The following is a 21,313-nucleotide window of genomic DNA, read 5'->3' as shown; positions in this document are numbered from 1 at the left end:
TTTCTATTTTACTGTTAGATTTGCAATGTTGTGGTTTTGAAATAAAATGTCTCGGTGGCACACTTTTCAGTTAACTGTAGCCTGTAACACAAGTTAATTCAGTTATGCTGTGCCTCACTCTGAATGCTAGTGGGCAAGTTAAATGTGTCAAACTCAAGGCCCGGGGGCCAAATCTGGCCCGCCACATTATTTAATGTGGCCTGTGAAAGCAAATCAAACACGTCAATTTCCATGATGCTTCCTAAAATCTATACCAAAATGTAATAAATAACAGAGATATTGTCAGCATTTTCTTGTTACCAACCCCCCCCCCCCCCCACCCCCACTACAGTAACTTACATAGTTAAAGAAACCATTGTTTTGACTTGATGGTTTCACAGTCTTAACACCCCTCCAAGGGAAATGGTAACTACAGTGTGGCCCGCAACAAAAATGAGTTTGACACTCCTGTAAAAGGAGGAGAAGTAAGAGATGAAGAAAATGTGTACATTTACTAATAATTGTGTACTCCAACGATTATCTCTGGTGCTAAGGTAATGTGTGCAAGCCAGAGGTGAATTTTAAACACATATTTCCTTTTTAATAGAACAAACTCAGTTCAAGGAAACATATATTTGAGTTTGATGTTTCAAAATGTGTGACATGTTGATGTCACGCTACCCAGGTACGGCACTTTGAGGCCCCTTCTGAGTAAATTGCATTTTCTAGATTTTCCTGCAAGTGTATGACTCCAAGGGACTCACAGCGTGTTTCCTTTCCCTTAGCAACGTGTTCCAACCATGTGTTCATTGTGTAAGTATACCCGCTCTCTATGACTGAATGCTCACTGTTACCAATTAAAGCCCAACATCTGCTCGTCATTATTTTGGTCTAAGTTTAAAAGGTAAAGTGACAGTGTCATAGCAGCCGTATAAACACCTGTTGCTCGCATATGTGTAGCCTATATATTTGTCTACGTGACCCAATGTGAAGAGTCCAAGACATTGTGAGAAGTGAGGTGTATTTTACTGTACATGCCTTTACAGATGGTAATGTTGATTCTGGAGGCCTCACGGAGGGCTGGCCTGCTGCAGGCCAGGAAACATCACTAGCACTAGGGCCATGTGGGACCTCTCCTTAAAAAAAGAGAAGAGGAAAAAAAAAACCTTTGAGATTTTTTTCACAGCTCATTGTAAGCAATCAGGCAAATAGAAACTTGCAGCGGTGCAGCAGGCAGGCAGTAACGTCTGACGTTGGACAGACCACCACGACTTTCACCTTCTTCTCGCTTGTCACACAAGAAGACCTGCAGATGTGCCTGAGCAGAAGACCTGCATCACTTCAACACCATCGACAGACCAACCCTAGGAACCAGGACACTCATGTTTTTTTGACGGCGCTATAGGTGTTTTGAGTCTGAAGTCACAATGCTGCCTGTTGTTTGTTTAGTATTTGTCCTGGCGGGATCGGGGCAGGCCCAGAGTCAGAGTCGGACCTCCAGGCAGGACGTCTCAGCCATCCCGTGGCGGCAGGTGATCCAGTGGGAGAACAATGGTCGCAGGTTCAGCCTGCTCAACAGCGGGTCCGAATATGTTCCTGCCGGGAGCGGCACGCAGGACCAAGATCACCAAATAGTGGTTGCCGACACCCGCCCTCAGTCGTCCCGTAGATCTCAAGGTGGCAACGTCCGCAGACAAGCGCCTTCACAAGGATCCTCTGAGACTATCCGCGGACAAGCCAGGCATCCTTTCGGTTTTGGGCAAGTGCCTGATAACTGGAGACAAACGTCAGGCTCCACAGGTGGGGTACCTTTCCAGGGTTCCTCCAGCACCAGGGTCAGACAATCCACAGGCTCCTCTTCTTCCTATCCTTCATCACCTTACAGCATTCCCTCCTACCCTCAGTATCCCGTTCCTCAGCAACCCTTCTACCCACCTGTGCCGTTTGAGCCCAGTTATGCGGAGGGGCCGTACAGGAATTACGAGCCGCCCTTTCAGTCAGTTCCCGGAGGGGGTTACGTTGGTGGATCGTACGCCGGTGGACAGGGGTACACCGGAGGGGTGTACGGTGTAGGCCCGGTACCGCCTGGCTCGCAACCTGATTTCACAGATGACAGTTACCATTTCTACCAGTCTTACAGCTATGGAACCAATCCTGCGCCGCCCCCACAGGCCACCCAGCCCGTCCAGCCACCATTCTCAGATGGCCTGGACCGCAGATACACCCACAGTCTATACAACGAGGACCCTGCCGCCTCAATCCCTGAAAGCAGAGTGGACCAGCCAGGACAGGCCGGCGAGGCACCGGTACGGAGTCCTCAGTATGAGCAGTTCCCACCATTCGCAAGACCGCAGCCTCCCTTCCTGCAGCCTGTCCTGCCCGGCAGAAACTCTCCAAACTCTGCCATTGAGCAAACCAATGTTGGGAGCATATACCAACAAGAGCAAAGAGGTAATATAACCTCCACTTTTTTAAAAGTCTGAAATAGTTTTCAAAAATGACAAATACAAACATTTTGTTCTGGAAGTTGGCTCTCCAGAGAGGGTTAGGGGCTTGAAGAAGACTGAAGTTCTTTAAATCTGTCAGAGTCTGACAGACTAATACTTCACTTGCAGCCACTGAGGGGATTTTTGCCTTTCTCATCGCAATTCCTTGTAGGAATTTGAATGATGCAAAAGTTGAGCACTCGCTCTCGCCACCTTCTTAAATATACAATCATCTTTTTCTGGCATGTTTATCAGATGTCTTAAGCAATCTTCGTAAGAGTTGTTTCATTTTTTTATGGGGGGGGGGGGGGGGGGTAAATCCATCTTCTACTGCTTGTGCCATTCCCCCCCACCCCTTTTTAAAGAAAGCCCAGCACACAAGAAGCACTGTTTGCATGTGAGGGGGTGCTCTGTGTGCTTCACGTGCAGTTTAGTCACGGCGATGGTGACCTCATTGCGTCTGATGAGAGGTGGGGCTCCCTCCTGCGCTTGGGGACAAGAGAGAGTAAACAAGGTTCAAGAGCCGTGGGTTGGGATGAAAGGGGGTGGTTTATACAGAAAATGACCACTCCCCATAAGGAAGGGTGATATGGAAAGTCCCTGCAAGAGTCTTCAGAGCTAAAAGAGGCCTAATGTGTAAAACAAATAGTACTACTTACGGCGTAAGATAAACCTGTTTTTTCGACCGACCCCTTGAGCATAGGCATGTATGGCATGAGATTTCTCATGTGTCTAACACGGTGGGCCGTTACATTGCATTACAGGTTTTGTTTCCCTCATCTCCCCTCATCCGTCGCAAAAGCTTCATTCATTCAGCACCCAACAGGCTCACAGCGCGAAATGACATCCTGCATACAGATGTCTTAGCAAGGTCAGTCGTCACTATGGCCCAGAATGTTAGGTTAGGCGAGCAACAGAAGAGTTAGACTCGTAATTGCTGCTTTGCGGAAAACAATAAAGCTGTTATAGTGCTGACTGTTGAACTGTTTTTGTGGCGTTGGTGGCAAAAAGGTGTTTCTCTCAAAATTTCATTCAATCTTATACTGTACATCTCCCCGAAATGTTTTGCTTTGAAACAAAAAAAAATCAACAATAGTTGTTTTGTTGTTGGGTGTGGGTTATTTAATGTGGTGTTCATCTGATACAGTTGAATCTGACAATTGAACAAGATATAGCGATGTGATATTTTATCATTTTCTCCCATCTCATTTCAAACCTCTGTTTTCATTTTAGGCTCAAATTCATGATCAAAGTTGGCAACGTGGTTGTTTGTTTAAAAACAAGTACACGCCTTGCAATTCACTGTGATTCGGGCTGATTCTTCCTTCCTCAAATATCCATAAACAAAGATGCTGGCCATCATGACAAAGAAAAATGAGTCAATAATTGGCACTGATTAGTTCATTCAGGCTGCTGGAAACATTCTAAGTTATTTGGCTCATTAGCGAAAGCATGATAGTACAGAAGACGACGACTAATGATACACGAGAGCAGACTGTCTAAGGACCGCTGTGCACCAAGCATTGCAGCTAAACCTGACCGAAATGTCGTGCAGTGTGCAGCGTCCTGTCACTAGTTTTCGCGAGTGGCCGATCTTTGCCCACTGCGATTCCAAATCTGACTCACCAGTGAAACGTTACACAGCGTCACAGATGAGGTCTCAGTTGACATCGATCACGGCTTACCTGTTTTGGTGGGTTTGGTCATGTGGTGTTTGCAAGCTGAGCCCATATGGACTTTTCTGAAGAATTCGTCACCATACTGCTGCTTGTTGTGAAGTTCACAACACAAAGCATGCCTGTGTGTAGTTTGTCTGTTCTTCCCTTGCTTGCACGGCTTTGCCGCATTCCAAAAACATGCATGTTAGGTTCATTGAAAAATGTGTCTGGAGGTGTGAATGTGAGGGTGAATGGTTGTTTGTTTCCATGTGTCCTGTGTGTGTGTGGTATGTGCTGGATAAGTGGTATGCAGAGAAGAGATTGATGGGTGGATGGCAAAAGCTAACATGCTAAAATTTGCAACCTGACCAGCAAAAAAAGAACACAGGTGGATCGATCATGTCTAGTAGTTGGGTTGTACTTAAAATAAGAATTGATAAAACTTGATGAAGACATTACATGCCCAGGAGTGAAGTACTATTCCAAATGAAAATGTATTTTAAAGACATACTTTAAAATACAATATGTATAAAAATTGATGGATAGTTGGCACAACTTGGACAAAGTACAATGTTGGCTCACTGAGGAGTTTACATCATGTCTGGTTGTGAAATTTGAAGACAAATGCAAAATGACAAAATGCTGACATGGAAACAAAGTCAGTCATCCCTGATCCAAACCGCTTGTCGTCACAAAGGTCACGGGTGTGCTGGAGCCTATCCCAGTTGGCGAGGCACACCCTGAACTTTTTGCCAGCCAATCGCAGGGCACACATAAACAAACAACACACATCAATAGGATTTACATCTTGGCCTGTAGTGAGGTACTATTCGAAATGATAATGGATGACGTGCTAAAATTTTGTATCCTGCCATATAGACAGTTTTCACTTGATGTCCTGTACTTCAGCATTGAAAGTTGCCGCATTCGTTTTTTTTCCCCGATACATATTTAGTCTTTGAATAGAGAACCCTCCTTATGTTAGCTATTAGGGTTTTGGGTTTCAAGTTTTGCTCCTTCGCAGCCACATGGCACCTATCTAGTGAATATTAATTTGAACTCTTCCATTGGAAAAGTCCGTGACTATGAGGTACTATTTCTTGTACCTGGTTAGCTGTGGTTTCAAGCGTGCCATTGCAATACCAGTGGCGAGCAGTGAGTTTCGGACTTGTGCCTTCAGTGGGTATTTACGTGACCGCATCCACCTCTTAATAACACACAACATGAAATAATGCCCCCGTCAATACTTATTAACATAAAAATCACCTCGTACTCACCAGAGATGCCGATGCAGAGGCAGCAGACCTCCTTTCTTTGCATCTGCTTGTCTGTGTCAGCTAACTGTTCCGCGAATTGTTCTACTGCTACATAGTAGTCTGAAAGCCCCCTCTCCCTCCAAAAAACAGTCTTGTTTGACCTAACCTCATAAAGTCCTGTTTTTCTTGAAAAGTGTGTTAAATCACAGAGTAACCGTGACTAATGTCAATTTTAGTCTCCTTTTATTCGGAATTACAGGAGACAGTTATTCTCCTCTGTAGTTTCGGTTAGACAAACAAATCAAAGTTTGCTGTTGTAACATTCACAGAGACTTGTCAGTAGCCCACTTTAAACCAAAACAAAAAAAAAGTTTTTTCTTCGACATGTTCATTCTTCTCCCACACCCCTTGAGTAAGGTCTGACAAACTTACGCTGAATGTCAATCAGCCTTCCAGGAAACCAACTGACATGTTTCCAAGTAGAGCTCGATCCCCCCGAAGATAGAATTCATCAACCTACACAAACTTCATTAAAAGTTAACCTCGAGTGGTAGATTCATAATAAAACGAGCATCAGGGAAGATCACATCACATTAGCTGAGGCAGCATAACAGCATCTGCATAAGCCATCGTGCTGATATTCATATGAGTATATTCGGAATAAGTTACATTTAGTTAGAGGCTTAGTGTGCGTTATGTCCTCTTTTGGGACAATTTTACAAACACATATTTATACACACGATGCGACCCTTTGGCTCAGTCACCCCAAACTCACCCGTGGTCTGGAAAGGCCTATGGAGCATCTCATTAGAATAGCGTGATAATCATCTGGAATGTACGGTAATTAGCTGCCAAAGGCTCTCTGCACCGCGACCCGGTCTTGAACTGCCGACCCCGTTGCTGTTGCCCCTCGTGTCTTCCATCAGCGCTTTCATAAATGCCACGGAATTAAAAATTGATGACAAATATATGACGGGGCCAGAAAGGGCTGGATTGTAGAAAGATTGGAAAAGATGATCCATGTCAGATAGCTTGTCACAGTAGACACTGATGTCTTCTCTAAATTGAGACACAATCTATTATTAGAAGCTTGATTTGCAATTTGAGCAGATCTAAAAACAATTTTCCCATCAAAAGTAATGGAATTTGAATGAATTTGTTCAAGAGCCAAACTGTAACCATTGACAAAATATTTATTAATGCCACAGGTAACTTTCATAGTATCGTATTTTCCGCATTATAAGGCGCGCTAAAATAATAATAATAATAATAATACATTTTATTTGTGGGCACTCAAGGACACCTTACAACAAGCAGTTAAAAACACAAAAAATAACATTTTAAAAACAACATCAAATAAAATAAGATAAAATAAAACAAAATAGAGATATGTTTTGAGGTTGGATGTGAAATGTGTTAATGAGTCTATGTTACGAAGGTCAGCGGGGAGTGTGTTACAGAGCATATAAAAACTAATATAAAAGCATTATATTTTCTCAAAACCGGCGGTGCGCCTTATAATCCGATGTGCCTTATATGTGGATCAATAGTCTGATTTCTTTGACATTGTATTTTAAATGTTCTGTAAAGTGCTTTGTTACAGCTGCAGCGGTTGTGAAAGCTCTATATAAATAAAGCTGTATTGTATTGTATTGTAGTCCCCTTAGTGTAGCTCCATCTAGTGGATGTATAACAGAACCACAGCCACTATTGTAGCTTCTATTATATGTGCCTTATAATGCGGTGTGCCCCATTTACGAAAACCGTTTTAAAATAGGCCATTCACCAAAGGTGCACTTTATGCGCCGAACTGCCTTATAGTGTAACGGAAACGTTTTAACATTCTATCTATCTTACAACTGTACAAGGTGACCGATGTGAAACGTTTTGAACCTCCAAAGTTGAACACAATCCGACTTGTTCGGACAGGGACAGCTATTCATGAGCTGTTTGCCTCGTTCTATTGGAGATTTTTTTTTTCCCCCCCACAGTACACTATGTGTATTAGGTTAAAATTTGCTGCATTTGTAAAAGTGTTTGAGATTATTCAATTTTGGTGATTGGTTTCTTTTTTGTTTGTTTTTATTTTATTCTCAACTTGTTGATGAAAGTTTCATTTTCCTACCTCGCCACGAGGTAGAACAACTGCACTTTAAATACTGGTATAAATGAGAAAATTCATGATGTCAAGTGGGGCCCGTTTACAACCGTGTGTTTCTCTTTACACAATCTTCTGAAACATGACATCCTTGATTGTTTGGTTCCTGAATATTTACCAATCTTTATATTTGATTTTTTTTTCTTCATTCATTAGGGTTACCTGACCTAGTTCCAGATGCCAACTATGTCCAGGCTTCGACGTACATTCAGAGGGCTCGCATGTATTCCTTGCGCTGCGCTGCTGAGGAAAAATGCCTTTCGAGGTAAAACTGAATGCATTTTCATTTTTCTACTTTTGTTAGTGCAGATCTAATTTGAAACAAGCTACTCCATCTTGCCTTGTTGTTAATGTAAGTTCATCCCTCCCATCTGCTGTATTGGTGCTTATTTGGGGTTTTCAAAGTATCAGAAACGAATAGTTGTTAATTTACCATTTAAAATGAGAATTTGCTTATGTTTATTTATTTGTTAGATCATCAGATTGAGTGGTTTAAATAATTTTCCGGTGTGAGTCCTAAGAAAAAATGCTCAACGATCATTCAGGCCTCACATGCTGACATTTATTTTTAATACACAGATGACCTTTAATAAGACAGCAAAGCCAAAACAAATTAGAAATGATTATAAACTTGATTGGCCTACTTTCCGCTGATTTTTCGCTTTACACAAAATCAACACCACATCTTAGACCAGATCAAGCATTTTGTCAAATCGACACTAAATTGGGTGGACCATCATAAGTTAATGGAACATTCGAAATGGTCCCTTGATGTGATTGTGAGCGCGAATGGTTGTTCATCTGTGTGCCCTGCGACTGGCTGGCGACCAGTTCAGGGTGTCCCCCGGCCTTTTGCCCGACTCGCCTCTGAGGACACCACTGCGATGACGACATGAAGATCAGCACCTAGCCATCCCTCAAAGCCCTTTCATATCCTGTCTGAGTTTGCGGCAATCACCGCCAGATGGGCAGGCCTAATTTGCCGTTCACTGCTGATGAAACAAGTGCCGCAAGATGAATGGCTTGGATCTTCCGCGGTTGAGGTGGCGCTTCGTTTTATTTCGCACCAAAGTAAATCCTGTAACAAGAGTGTATATCATCGTACTGGCTTGCCTCTCAACACGCGATGAGATACATGTAACCCGCCGGATGAATTATTTACCAGCTCGGTGAAGCTTTCCAAGTCTGGCTATGAGAAACAAACAAGCTACTTTTTCTCCTTTTTGCTTTATCTGTTCATCCATCAGCTCTGCGTACGCACCGGAGACCACCGACTATGACGTCCGAGTACTGCTGCGATTCCCGCAGAGGGTGAAGAACAAGGGCACCGCTGACTTCATGCCGAACAGACCACACCATACCTGGGAATGGCACAGTTGCCATCAGTAAGCACTTCTTCGTCTTCTGAATTCTTTTATGGCTGTCCTATGTTCAACCGACAGTTATTAAAAGACAGCAACAACAAAAAGAAATCATGTTGCACCTCACATGAAATCATATGATTTCACTGATTTCACCACATTCTTGCTGCTGTAGGCTGTAAATTTCCCCAGTGTGGGACAAATAAAGGATATCTTAATATGGCATCACGTACCGCACAAAGGCTTGTGATATAGCCACAACTCTGTAATGAATATAAACTATCAACATAAAATCACACAAATAGCGCCATCTGGTGGAAAGGCTATATGAGGCAATCCCTAAAAGTTAGATTTGACGGCTCATATCTCGGATGTCGGGTCATTCGTATCTCAAGGCTTTGGTCATCAAGAGTGCTATACCCCCCTGCCACCCCCACAAAATAAATGTGGTGTCCATGTTACTTAGACCCTGGTTACCTCCATCAACTTAGAGTTGGCTCACCATCAAAAGAATTCTTCTGTTGAAAAGACGTCTAGGTGAGTCCCTTACAAATCCCGAGCGAGAACACAAAGGCAGATTCCTGTACGCCATGTTCTATAAAGACATATTACTGGCGTCCCTCGCTCCCTCCATGGAAATGTTTGACTTGGCTCGTCGAGGCCCCCGATGAAACAAATTGAATGTCACTCAGGAATTCCATGTGAATTCGGTTGGGAGGGGAGTGTTATTGCTCTCATTTTTATGACGATATATTCCACATCGACGGTCTTGCCAAGACTGCCCGAACGAGGAAGAATGCAAGCAGCATTTTAGGAGATTGGCAGTGTTGTTGTTTTTTTTTCTTATATTTGTCAATCGACGTTGACACATGGTGGCGGCAGCTCCCAGGAGGCAGCAAGCCAGGGCAATCATTCCACTGACTGAGTTGACAAATCAATCTTTTTGGGAGATTTTTTTTTTTTCTGTCAATCCGTGACACCCGATCACATAGCTGCTCGAGTGCCACGTCCGGAATATGGGTTACTGGGGCATGGTGTTTGCTTATGAAAGGAATCTCTTTCACATTTTCTTACTATAAACTCTGCTGGCCTACATTTCGATTCAATCAGATCTCCAGATGAGAACTTTATTCTCACGCAGCTGGTTCAACGTGGCATCACTGAGCGAATGCTGTTTCTTTATTTTTTTTTAAATGAGCATGTATGCTCTCTATAGAGAATGGGTGTTGGCGGATGGGTGCATTCTTCTTACATTACAGCAAAGCCAAACCAAAACAAAACAATTTCCTGTTCAAAACAACAGTTTAAAGTAATTTCAATGACTGCGCCGGGTACTATGGCGAAAAGTGTTTCTGTAGTTGCCATGGTGACCTGAGATGTGCTAACTATTGTGCTTTACATCCGTATTCCCTAGCCGCCGGTCCAAGCATAGATAAATTTGGAGAAAAGTACCGGTATATGATCTTTTTTTTTCCGTTCCATGGAAACGTGTGTGGATTTTTTTTGTCTTGTAAATGAGCAAATACGTCGCAATTGGGAAACTACTCCAGCACCCAATGAATAATTTCTTCACATTTGAGGTAATTACACCCTTCAAGCCTGCTCTGTATTACATATAATCAATTTGGAGGTGTGCAAATGATCAAATTATTCAACTATGCTAATATTAAAATGATCGTTTAGAGCAAAGGTGGGCAAACTATGGCCCGCGGGCCGAATCCGGCCCGTTGGTCTTTTTAATCCAGCCCGCCGAAGGTCGGTCTACAATTAAGGTTCGATGTGAATGATTGCATTCATTTCAATTGGACTTGTAATGACAGGCATTTCACCGCCAGGTGGCGCATTGACTTGAAGTTGCAGAACACAGGGAGTGGGGGTGGGATCTTTTCGACCACCTAGGACCTCTGTATCGCTCTACTTCTACTGGTCTGATCACAACCCATCTGCAGAAATGCACAGGCTAAAATAGGTTATCAACAACACTGTCGTCATTTTAAAAAAGTATATTAATACAGTACGTTCATGCTTTTGTTCTGTTGATGTTTGATATGGACTGTCAACAAATGCAGTTTTTTTTAATGTACCATAGCTCGTGCTAACCTGGCCCTTCTGTCAAATTTTAAAAGTCAATGCGGCCCCCTGAGCCAAAAAGTTTGCCCACCCCTGGTTTAGAGTCATTGTTGAGCTTAAAATTTTCCAGATCCTCTGATTTCAGTCTATGTTGAACTTCATAAAAGCACACTGATTATTTTTGTGTTTAATCAAAATAAGACCTTCGCAAACATCTGCTTTTATTTTGGAAAACCATGAGCAAACCAGTAACTGAATCCATTAAAAGGGTTGGTGAGTGCAACATCAATCCCTCTTGTGTGATATTGATTGACAGTACAGTAATTATGAAAAAAAAACGTTGTACACTTATATGCAAAATAAAATGTCATCCAATTAAACGATCAAGGAATCAATTCTATAAATATTCAATATTGACAGCCCTAACATTGATTCACCTTTTTTTTTCCAATTTAAAGCAGCAAAACAACAACAACAGCAAAACAAAAAGCATAAAATCACGTCTTAAAAGTCATTTGATGACAACACTGGTTTAGAATCCGGAGAATGGCATTTCTGTACTTGCTAGGTCAATCTTTATCCCCGACTTTTCGTGCCTTATAATATGAGAGGACCAGCCAGGACACAGATTGCATTTTTTGCATAAACACCGGCCAACAGAGTTACACCGTCTTCCAAATGTATCAGAACACTGAAGCCAATTATTTTATAGTCGCTGTTGACATTTGGATTAGAAATCAAAACACCAATATAAGAATAATGGTTAATATTTTATTCCCCGGGTACACAGCTGCGTGTGACACACAATTTGCTGTTGTGGAAATAATTTTTTTGGAGTGGGCAAAAGTACTGGAACAAATGAAAGTGAACAAGACATCACAGTTCAGTGCAGCTCTTAACTGGACTATATGTGACCTGTGATGTCACTGACCATCTCACAATTCTTGTGATGCCTTTTCATGCTTTCGCGGCAGCCACTTTCAGTTATTTGTTTTCGGGATTCACTCCATTTAGTCCCCCTTTAGCTAGAAAAATAAAATAAAAGATAAGGGCTCTATGGTGTTTAACTCTGGAGATTGACTTGGCTAGCCTCAAAGAATCCATTTCTTGCCCCTGATGAACACTTGGCGGCTAATCTTTCTTTAAATTGGCCGACAAAATGTTTCTGCAGACGTCTGAGTTCATTTTTGCTGCTGCCTTGATGTGTTACATCATCAATGAAGATTAGTGAGCGCATTCCCAGAAGGAGCCAAGCAAGCCACTGAGTTCCAAAGATTAGCTTGTATGTTGGGGATCATGAGCAGAAAGCTTTTAGCTCTCCCCCCCTCCCCCTCCCCTTCCTTTGGTTTATCTTTTTCTCATCAGTCCATAACACCTTCTCAAGGAACTTTGGAAGTTCGTTTCTGCACTTTTTGGCAAATTCCAGACTGGCCTTCATTTTGCTCACAAGTTTGCATACTTAGGTGTAGCATCTGTGCTTATTGCCTTCTGCTGTTGCTGCTACTTTTAATTTTAGGTTCTGTGCTCAAAATGTTTTTTCGCTCAGCTTTACAGTTGGCTATTTTTCATCTTTAGACAATGTTTTGTTTTGTTTTATTTTTCCACATCGGTTGCACCTCTACTAGTCGACAGTAAATGTCGTCTCCACGGGCAAAAGCTGAAATCTGAACATGAAGTCAACTTGCAACACTATTTTTTTTAACCATTGTCACGGGACAACAAGCAACAAACCCCAAATGTTTTCTCTCTCTATCAAATGTAAATTGACCTCACTATCCTATTGCTTTTTGAAGGCAATGTAAGTCATTGAAAATTATTTAAAGTGCCATTGCTGTTGTATTTTGTCATGGGAGGGGGAGCCCAGGAGGAAAAAAAAGCACATTTTCTTCCGCAGTGTTGTTTGAATATATTTTCTTCCACCGAGCATCTTGTGTCCTACGGCTATGTGACAATTAGAGTCCATGGCCGCCGGTACGTACAGTTTGTCTTCAAATCCTGCTTATGCTCCGTGGAGTGTCAGATCAATAGTTAGGATAAAATAGTCAACGCAACCTCCGAGCTGGGACTCGCCACTGGAAAACAGCCTCATGACTAACAATCAGGGCTTGAATGCGTTGTATATTAAATCTCCTCTGTGTCCCTCCTTTGCTTTCTCCAGAGCTAATATGTAGTCGGGGAGTGGATCCTAGAATCATATGGGGACCATCTTTCGGGCAAATCTCTTTTCCATTCCCATATTTTTTTCCAAGCTTCATACATGAACACACGCATTATACAAAAATTGTATTTAATATCTAACATGCTATCAATGATTGTTGCTCAGCACAGGGAATCCAGAAATGTAACAACAATGAAACACATACATTTGAATGTCATGTAATGCATTGATAGCAAGGGACGTAAGTGGTCACCACTGGAAAGACCGAGTGTTGAAATGTTCACCCCACTGACTCCGACCTGCTTTCCAAGTTGTTGTTGGCGTATATTAACCACCGTCCCCATAAAAAAATGTTGCAACATGCAATATAATAATAAAAATAATCAAGCAATGTTTGCACAAGCTCAATTGGTGTGACTTCAAGAGTCCTTAGCGCTTACCTCACCATTATGATGGCAGTTGGAAATAAACTTCCATTTTAATATGCATCGTGTTTATTGAAACACACAGAATGTCCCCATGATGTCTTTTGTATGGAAGTTTAATGGGAGTGTTTAGCTCACTCACACAAATGTCAATTGTGAAGGCGCCTTGGGCATTGGATACACGATGAAGGCCTCTGAAGTGTCATGATATGAAACCTTTAATCCGTCAAAGTGAAATAGTAGTTAGCCGGCCTCACAGTTTAGAGGTTCTGAGTTCAACTCTCGGCTTCTCTGTGGAGTTTGCACGCTCCTGAGCTATTGTGGGTTTACTCCGCATATGCTGGCTTCCTCACGCATTTCCCCCCAAAATGACTGGACGTGTCAGGTTCATTGAAGCCTCCAACTTGTCCGTGGTTGTGAATGTGAGTGTGAATGGTTCTATGTGTTAAACACCCATTACAGGGTATTGTCCGCCCCGCCGCAAACTAAGCTGGGATAGGCCGGAGCTCAGCAGCTACTCAAATGATGACAAGCACCCCTAAAAATGGATAATCTTGCAAAACGCAAACCCAAGTCGCGGAATGAGGTATAATACATGATGACTGGGATTTCAAGAATCCAAATTTTGTTCGGTTCAGAGGGTGCGTGGTCACCACGTGCTCTGTTGATCTGACTCCGCTGATCTGCCAAAGCTGTGCAAATATGCGTATAATGTAAGTCTTGTGTCGCTCATACACGCTTATTTTCTTTTGCGAAGGACGTAACATGTTGATTTGTCCTTAATTAACCTACCTTGGCTTTGAAAGTTCCCGTTAATTTTTGCACGGCACGGCATTACACACGCAAACACTAACACATGAGTTCACAATATTTGCATAAACGTCACAGAGTTTCACTAGAACAAGCCGAACTCGAGCTCACATGACTGTTTGTTTGCCTCCTTCCTTAGCAACCGCTCTTTTTCGCCTTTTTCCCACCGCAGGCACTATCACAGCATGGATGAGTTCAGCCACTACGACCTGTTGGAGGTCGCCTCAGGTCGCAAAGTGGCAGAAGGACACAAGGCCAGTTTCTGTCTGGAGGATACCACTTGTGACTTCGGACACCTTAAACGTTATGCGTGCACCTCTCACACTCAGGTAACGCGGCAGTTCGGCAAACCGCAAATAATTGAGGCCTCGCTAACAAAAAGATTTGTAATTGCCATAAAATGGTGGCAAAGCACTCAAAACATGGCCTGGGATTCCATTCGGATCGATTACTTTACTTTGCTCTGTACCAACACAAAGCACAATCAGCAAAGCATCAACACCATATATCTAGCACAGTGGTTCTTAACCTGGGTTCGATCGAAACTTAGGGGTTCGGTGAAGCGGTCTCGGGGGTTCGACGGAGCCTCTGCCATGGAGGTTAAGACATACCCGACTCAACATGTCAATTAGTTATGACACGCCCGCTTGGCCATCACTGGCTGCAGATTATCACATTACATTGCTTGTCCAATCAGTGCTGCGGGAAATTTAGTTCGCTCAGTAGTCACCATGTGACTATCGTCATACAATTAAAAAAAAAAAAACTATACTTAGGCCATGTAATTTTACTTACTTTTTTCTCTTTTTAATAAATGTGTTTTTTTTTAATGTCTTGAATTTGGAATGAAGGGTTTGGTCAACGTGCATCGGAATTGGTTGGGTTTGGTACCTCTTACAAGGTTAAGAACCACTGATCAAGCATGTACTGTACTCAGTCACCTGCCCAAGTTACATAAATGACTGGTTTCAATTGTCCAGTTATTCAACACAAACGTGTGTGTGTGTGTGTGTGTGTGTGTGTGTGTGTGTGTGTGTGTGTGTGTGTGTGTGTGTGTGTGTGTGTGTGTGTGTGTGTGTGTGTTATTTTTACTCATGATGCTAGGGAGAATCAAATTGTAATTTAGTGAGAAAAAATGTTAGGTTGAAATATCATTCGATTTGTCATATGAATGACTTTGATGTCTCCGTTTGCTCAGGGTCTGAGCCCAGGTTGCTATGATACTTACAATGCCGATATTGACTGTCAATGGATCGACATCACCGATATCCAGCCTGGAAACTACATACTGAAGGTAAGAACCGAGTGGGACTCTGACATTTTTTTTTCTTTTTAATTCAAATCTCATTTCTCTTTTGGTTTTTAGCTCACGGTCAACCCCAAATTCCTGGTGATGGAATCCGATTTTACGAACAATGTGGTCAGATGTAACATCCACTACACGGGACGCTTTGTTACGACAACCAAATGCCAGCTTGCGCAGTAAGTAAAAAAAAAATCTTAAAGTCACGCTTCACCCAGTGAATGTTTACATGCAGTCGATAATCCTTTCAAAACACAAAGATTCGCATTTTTAAGGGCCATGTAAACACCAAAATACACTGATATTTAAAAACCCAGAATAAGACCCTTGCGTTACTCCTTTTCTAACCCGAATATTTGGTCAGATAAACATGTATCAAAATACCTCCATTGAAAGGGACGTTGGTTTGTGTTCTGCACGTGCTCCATCCACATTGAATCTTAGTCTTTTGAGTATAGGAAGTATATGGGGTGTGTTGTATGTAGCCCGCCCAAAAACACAAGCAGAAACGGTGCAATGTCGTTGAGATGGGGAAAGTTCAGTTGATCTCAACTACTGTGTACATGGGACAAACTGTGTCTGCTCACTCATGTAAACTGGTTACCCCAAATGTTTCAGAAACAGGAATTTACCCCCAATATTGACCGCATGTAAACATAGTCATTGTCTTGAACCAAGACGTTGACTAATTATTCCTGGAGGTAAAAAAAAAGGTGCTCATTTAGTTAACTACTGATGAGGGGCAAGACCTTTATTTGTACAATAACATTAACGATGTTACTGGTAAATTAGAGTTCATATTAAGTGAATTTGGAGTTTATGTGTATCGCTGGTGTCGGGCAGATCCGTTGTACATCCAAAATCACTTTTCAGCAGACCCCCAAAATGGCCTTTTTGTTCAATGATTAACATTGCATTTTCAAAGAGCACAAGCCATTTTCAGCACTTTAGGATGGTCAATAATGTGTAAAAAGTAACACCCACAAGTGTGGACTTATTCATTACTTGAGTTTTGCGCATTATGACAATTAATCTAATTCCACATGCCGAATACGCCAACAAGCAGCTTCATTTGTCTTGTATCTGTTATTGAGATTTGGGAGCAATCGTACAAAATATCTCGGACAAGTTTATCTTTGAAGGAAAATATATAACGGTATACTTTTTTTTTAAACAGTCCAATTTGAGGGGTTGTGCTTGAGATGTAAATTTTCACCAGGATGAACACAACTGCAATATTATCTGTGATATGTCTGGCCTCAGAATAACAACAATAAAGATGCAAGCACAATAAGCAGCAATTTCAAGAGGATCCTTTCGTCCTGACTTAAATTAGATCTCCGCAGCTTGTGTAGGTATACCTAATGTTTTGTCCTGCGAGCCAGGACTGTAAATTAGGTTTCACATCATGTCGACCTTCCACTGAAGCACAGTATAGAAATGGCACTTTTTTTATGGCAGCTCAATGAAGAGCATCAAAGTGTATCAAAGTACTTACGACTTATTAGTGGACTTAATGGCTTCCCCAGCTAAACTATTTGATGATTTAACAAATTATGTTCTTACTCTTCAATTAAGATTAATGGCCTCGGAAACTTTTCGTGTTCTTTTCCCAGCCCGAAGAAAAGATGCAGAGGTGATGAAGTTTTCGCGAGCTCGATTAGCAATACAGAAGATGGACAAAGTGCCAAACTTAGAAATTTGCTAGCAAAAGCATTTCCCGTCTTTGATGACGGAAAAGTGGAAGTAAAGTGTCACTTTGTATGGAAATTAGTCAAAACTGCAGAAGTGGATGTGTGGAGCATTATAAATAAGTAAATAAAATATATTTATCAATATCTGCATCGTATATCTGCATAGCTCTATCTATATAGCTGTATCTATATATCTATATAACAACAGTTATAGACATACAAAGTTACTGTATATAAAAGTATAGATATTGTTGTTAGCACGTCGACCTCACAGTGCAGAGGTTGTGGGTTCGATCCCGGCTCCAGCCTCCCTGTGTGGAGTTTGCATGTTCTACCCGGGCCTGCTTGGGTTTTCTCCGGGTACTCCGGCTTCCTCCCACATTCCAAAAACATGCATGGCAGGCTGATTGAGCACTCCAAATTGTCCCTAGGTCTGAGTGTGAGTGCAGATGGTTGTGCACCCTGCGATTGGCTGGCATTGTTGATGATATGGATATCAAAGCATTAACTACTGTGTGTTGCTAACCAAAACAGCGGCACATACGGAGCAGACACTCTCTGGGTTGAATTAAATTAACACGTCTTGCTGTGTAATCCTTAAGCAATATTCTAGATGATGTCACTTTATGTGTTGGAAAAGGAAGACTTGCAGGTGGTCCCTCCTTAGAGTGTTTTTGTTCAGTCTACTTCTGTCATGTCATTCCATGCTTGGGATTTTGTTTTCAAATCGTCCGCTAAACTTAACGATATGTTCCCATTTTGGAAATGAATAGATGTTCTCCACATTAACACGACACGCTGCTTACGTTGCAGGTCTTGATCAGGCACTGGAAGACCGAACGACCGACCATTCTCGAGTGGCCCTGACTGCTCCTCGATTGGAATGTGAATGGGACTCGGCGGCTCGCTGTAGTTGTTTGTTTGTTTTTGCTGTTTTATTGTTTTTGCGCTGTCTCAGATTTGGGGGACCCCTCATGGCGGCGGAAGTGGGATCCGCTTTTGGCACTGATTCAGTTGGTTGTTATTTTAAGATGAGGTGGGCAACCTACCTGGACAACATACGTCATCCCTCCCCAGAGTAATTGATCGGCAACGCCATGCAAATTCTAAAAACTAATAAAATCACGTAGGGCAAAGAAAAGCCAGCAAATATAGCTCACAATGTAAATAATAATTGCTAGCTTGCATCAGGTGTTGTAATGACAATACATTGAGCATGGCCCTTGGAGAATTGAAATGGGCCATTAAAAAAAAGATATAAAAATTTAAAAAAGCCCCCCCCCACCCTTGTTTCAAGTGACCATATCGTAAAAGGCATTTTTATTTGCTGTTATGTTATTAAGCTATGAATCAACTTCCACATCCCAGGAGACTCATCATACTAATATCATCCTGGCATTTTGATTCCAGAATCTGTGGAAGCATGCTGCATTCATTTTAATAGGTGTGTGCCATCAGGTCACACTTCCTGCAGAGTTTCTGTTTGAACTATGATTCAAAAAAAAAAAAAAAGAATGGTGCCATTGAAATTCTCTAAATGATCTGAATTATCTATTTGTTTGGGGGGGTTATTAAAGTGGATCAGGCTGGATTGAAATTGTGTGGTACTCATTTTGTCTAACGTGGTGACAATACTTTTTTTTAATGCTTCAAAGTCCACACACCAATTTGTCCTTTCCTTTTTCCTACTTTCCAAGTCCTCAACTAGATGCCGTCTCGCAATCTAAAAATCCCTTTTTCCCATTAGGAATATAGGGAAGTCGTTGTGATTGGCTCAGTTCATAGACGCCACCGTTCAAAAATGCATTTTACCGTATTTCATCAAGTAATGACCTCCACGCTAACTGCGCCGTGCCACATTTAATCAATCGGTAAAAAAGTTCCAAGACTTGTGTCCCAAAAGGTATATTTTAAACACCAAACTCAGAATTTGTGTTTGAAATCAATCTTTTGTTACATCAATCCTTGTGCACAAAAGAGGTCAGTCGAAATCTGTTGCTTACCAAAACAGCAGCACCTATCAAGGCTCATTCCTGTACATATTCTCACAGGTTCAGTATGAGGAGTGGGTTGCATGTTGTAAACAGGTTCCCGTTGCAGTATTACAAATTATCTTAAGTTTGATGTGGGGACAAGTAACATTCCAGTAAATTCTACAATTTTGTGTGTGTCAATGTACATACAAATGAAGTCATAATAGACACCTTCCTGTATCTGCAGCTGAGTTAACCAACTCTCCCGGCCACTATTTGGAAAAATAAGCAGCAGCACCCACCAAGGCAGATGACTGTACACATTCTCGCAGGTTCAGTACTTTTCACACAACTTGCATTCACAACAGGTGTTTGATCCAGAATTCCAACTATGTCGTCCACTTCTATACCTTTCTGTGACTCTTCCGGTCTCTCTGGATATCTGTGTGAATGCAGCAAGTTGTGCAAAAACTACAGGAACACTGAACAGTTGGACATTTGTGAGTAGTGTATGGTTTCTTCATACTGGCCTGGTGTGCACATTCCAGTGTTTTAAAAAGAAAACTCTCCTGAAAACAAGGCTGTTGTTTGTAAGCTGGACGTTTACACTGTCTTCTTCAACTACCAACACTGGTCACGTGGCACATATGGTCATCAATGCCTTATTTTTTTTTTTTGAAGAAGAAGAATGTATTAAGCAACTATTCCACTGATGCATGACTGACTTAAATGTTGGTTTTGATCAAGTTGTAACGATTGCATTTGTTCAATCCATGTGTTTTATGGGTAGCCAGAATTTGTGTGCGGTCATGGGGTGAAATAAAATGCTACAAACTGAGAATTGTGATGAAGGGAGTCATCTTTACCTCCAACTGAGCCTCACTGGCAGGCTTGGGTAGTACCGGAATACACGTGCTGGGGTTACTTAATCAGGATGCAAAAAATAAATAAAAAATACAGTTATGGGGGCGGGGTTGGTGGAGGTGGTGGTGGCGGGGGGGGGGGGGGCATAATCGGATTCCAGGTACATTTATTAAAATTCACAAGATTAGAATTGTCATGTAGACAAAGAGGCCGCCGGCATGTATTTATTTTATTCTTTTTGATCCCTCGGCACAGCAAGTAGATCAATTGTCATCATGTATTTAGCGAAATGGACCGCTCCCAACTCAGAGTTAATGGGTGCCAGTCAGGTGGGAGGTGAGGAAAACTGGCTATGACATGTCCTCCACATGGGGATAGTTTGAAAAAAAAAAAACCGCACAATCAATAGGCCCGTCGCAGCTCTTCCACTGCCACTGTTTCTGACAGCTTCTGTATTGTTTTTTTTTAATTCACTGAAAGCGCTGTTATCAGCGCGTGTTTGACGCGAGGATCTGAGTAGAGTAAGGAGAGCCGCAGTGAGAAAGGCAGAATGCAAATTTTTGTAAAATGACATTTACCATCGCTTGTCAGGACAAATCAGTTTAATAATTGTGACTCCATCATTTTGAAGAAGTGAAACAACAAATTGGATTTCGATGAGTTTCATTGTACCATTTAAAAACAACACAGCGGAAATTGTTTTTGCTGCAAAAAGAAAAGATACTGGCCATTTTTCTCCGGGGTTTTATTTTTTGTTTGCTTTTTTTTTTTCTTTGACATACAGCATGCAGTCTTGGTCTTGTCGCGATACTCTCTAGTCTCATTAATGTCTTGGTCTCGGCTGCTGTGGTCTTAACTACAGCACTGTGAGTTTGTCAACATGTTTATCAGTCGGTCTCTGTTTGGGCACTCAGTTTTTTTTCTTTTTTCCTCCATCAATATTAAACATTCATAAGACCAACAAGACAAGACACACTTATCCAAACATATACTGAAGTGATATTTAATTTATTTTGTCTTCATTCACATATTTGGTTTTGGAGTAATCCAGAAATAATTAAAAGAGTCAAGCTAAATTACTTTATATCGTTCATGGATTCCCTTACTAACAACTGTAC

The 21,313-nt window shown here is 41.8% G+C and overlaps 1 protein-coding gene across 2 annotated transcripts; it reads left to right on the top strand.

Annotated features, from left to right (window-relative positions):
• Positions 1–1,215: 1,215 nt before the first annotated feature.
• loxl1 (lysyl oxidase-like 1) lies at positions 1,216–20,172 on the top strand. Of its 2 annotated transcripts, XM_086107411.1 has the most exons (7): positions 1,216–2,430; positions 7,694–7,802; positions 8,785–8,922; positions 14,534–14,690; positions 15,560–15,655; positions 15,728–15,843; positions 18,172–20,172. In XM_086107411.1, exons 1-7 carry the CDS (start codon positions 1,407–1,409, stop codon positions 18,176–18,178), a joined length of 1,647 nt encoding a protein of 548 aa, XP_085963537.1. In that variant the 5' UTR covers positions 1,216–1,406; the 3' UTR covers positions 18,179–20,172. The 2 variants fall into 2 exon arrangements, with proteins under 2 accessions (XP_085963537.1, XP_085963538.1); XM_086107412.1 differs by lacking the exon at positions 18,172–20,172 and having other exon boundaries at positions 15,728–15,847.
• The last annotated feature ends 1,141 nt before the right edge of the window (positions 20,173–21,313 follow it).

Source organism: Hippocampus guttulatus, chromosome 3 (assembly GCF_054856545.1).
Source record: "Hippocampus guttulatus isolate MCC_2025c chromosome 3, RoL_Hgut_1.0, whole genome shotgun sequence".
Classification (NCBI taxonomy): domain Eukaryota; kingdom Metazoa; phylum Chordata; class Actinopteri; order Syngnathiformes; family Syngnathidae; genus Hippocampus; species Hippocampus guttulatus.
Note: the sequence above shows the minus strand (reverse complement) of the source record. Positions and strands in the feature narration are given on the sequence as shown.

What these genes read in the sequence shown, in the direction of transcription:
- loxl1 (XM_086107411.1), top strand. Translation starts at nt 1,407, where the DNA reads ATGCTGCCTGTTGTTTGTTTAGTATTTGTCCTGGCGGGATCGGGGCAG. An exon ending in ATACCAACAAGAGCAAAGAG is followed by an intron (nt 2,431 to 7,693) that starts GTAATATAACCT and finishes TTCATTCATTAG; the next exon opens with GGTTACCTGACCTAGTTCCA. An exon ending in GAATGGCACAGTTGCCATCA is followed by an intron (nt 8,923 to 14,533) that starts GTAAGCACTTCT and finishes TTCCCACCGCAG; the next exon opens with GCACTATCACAGCATGGATG.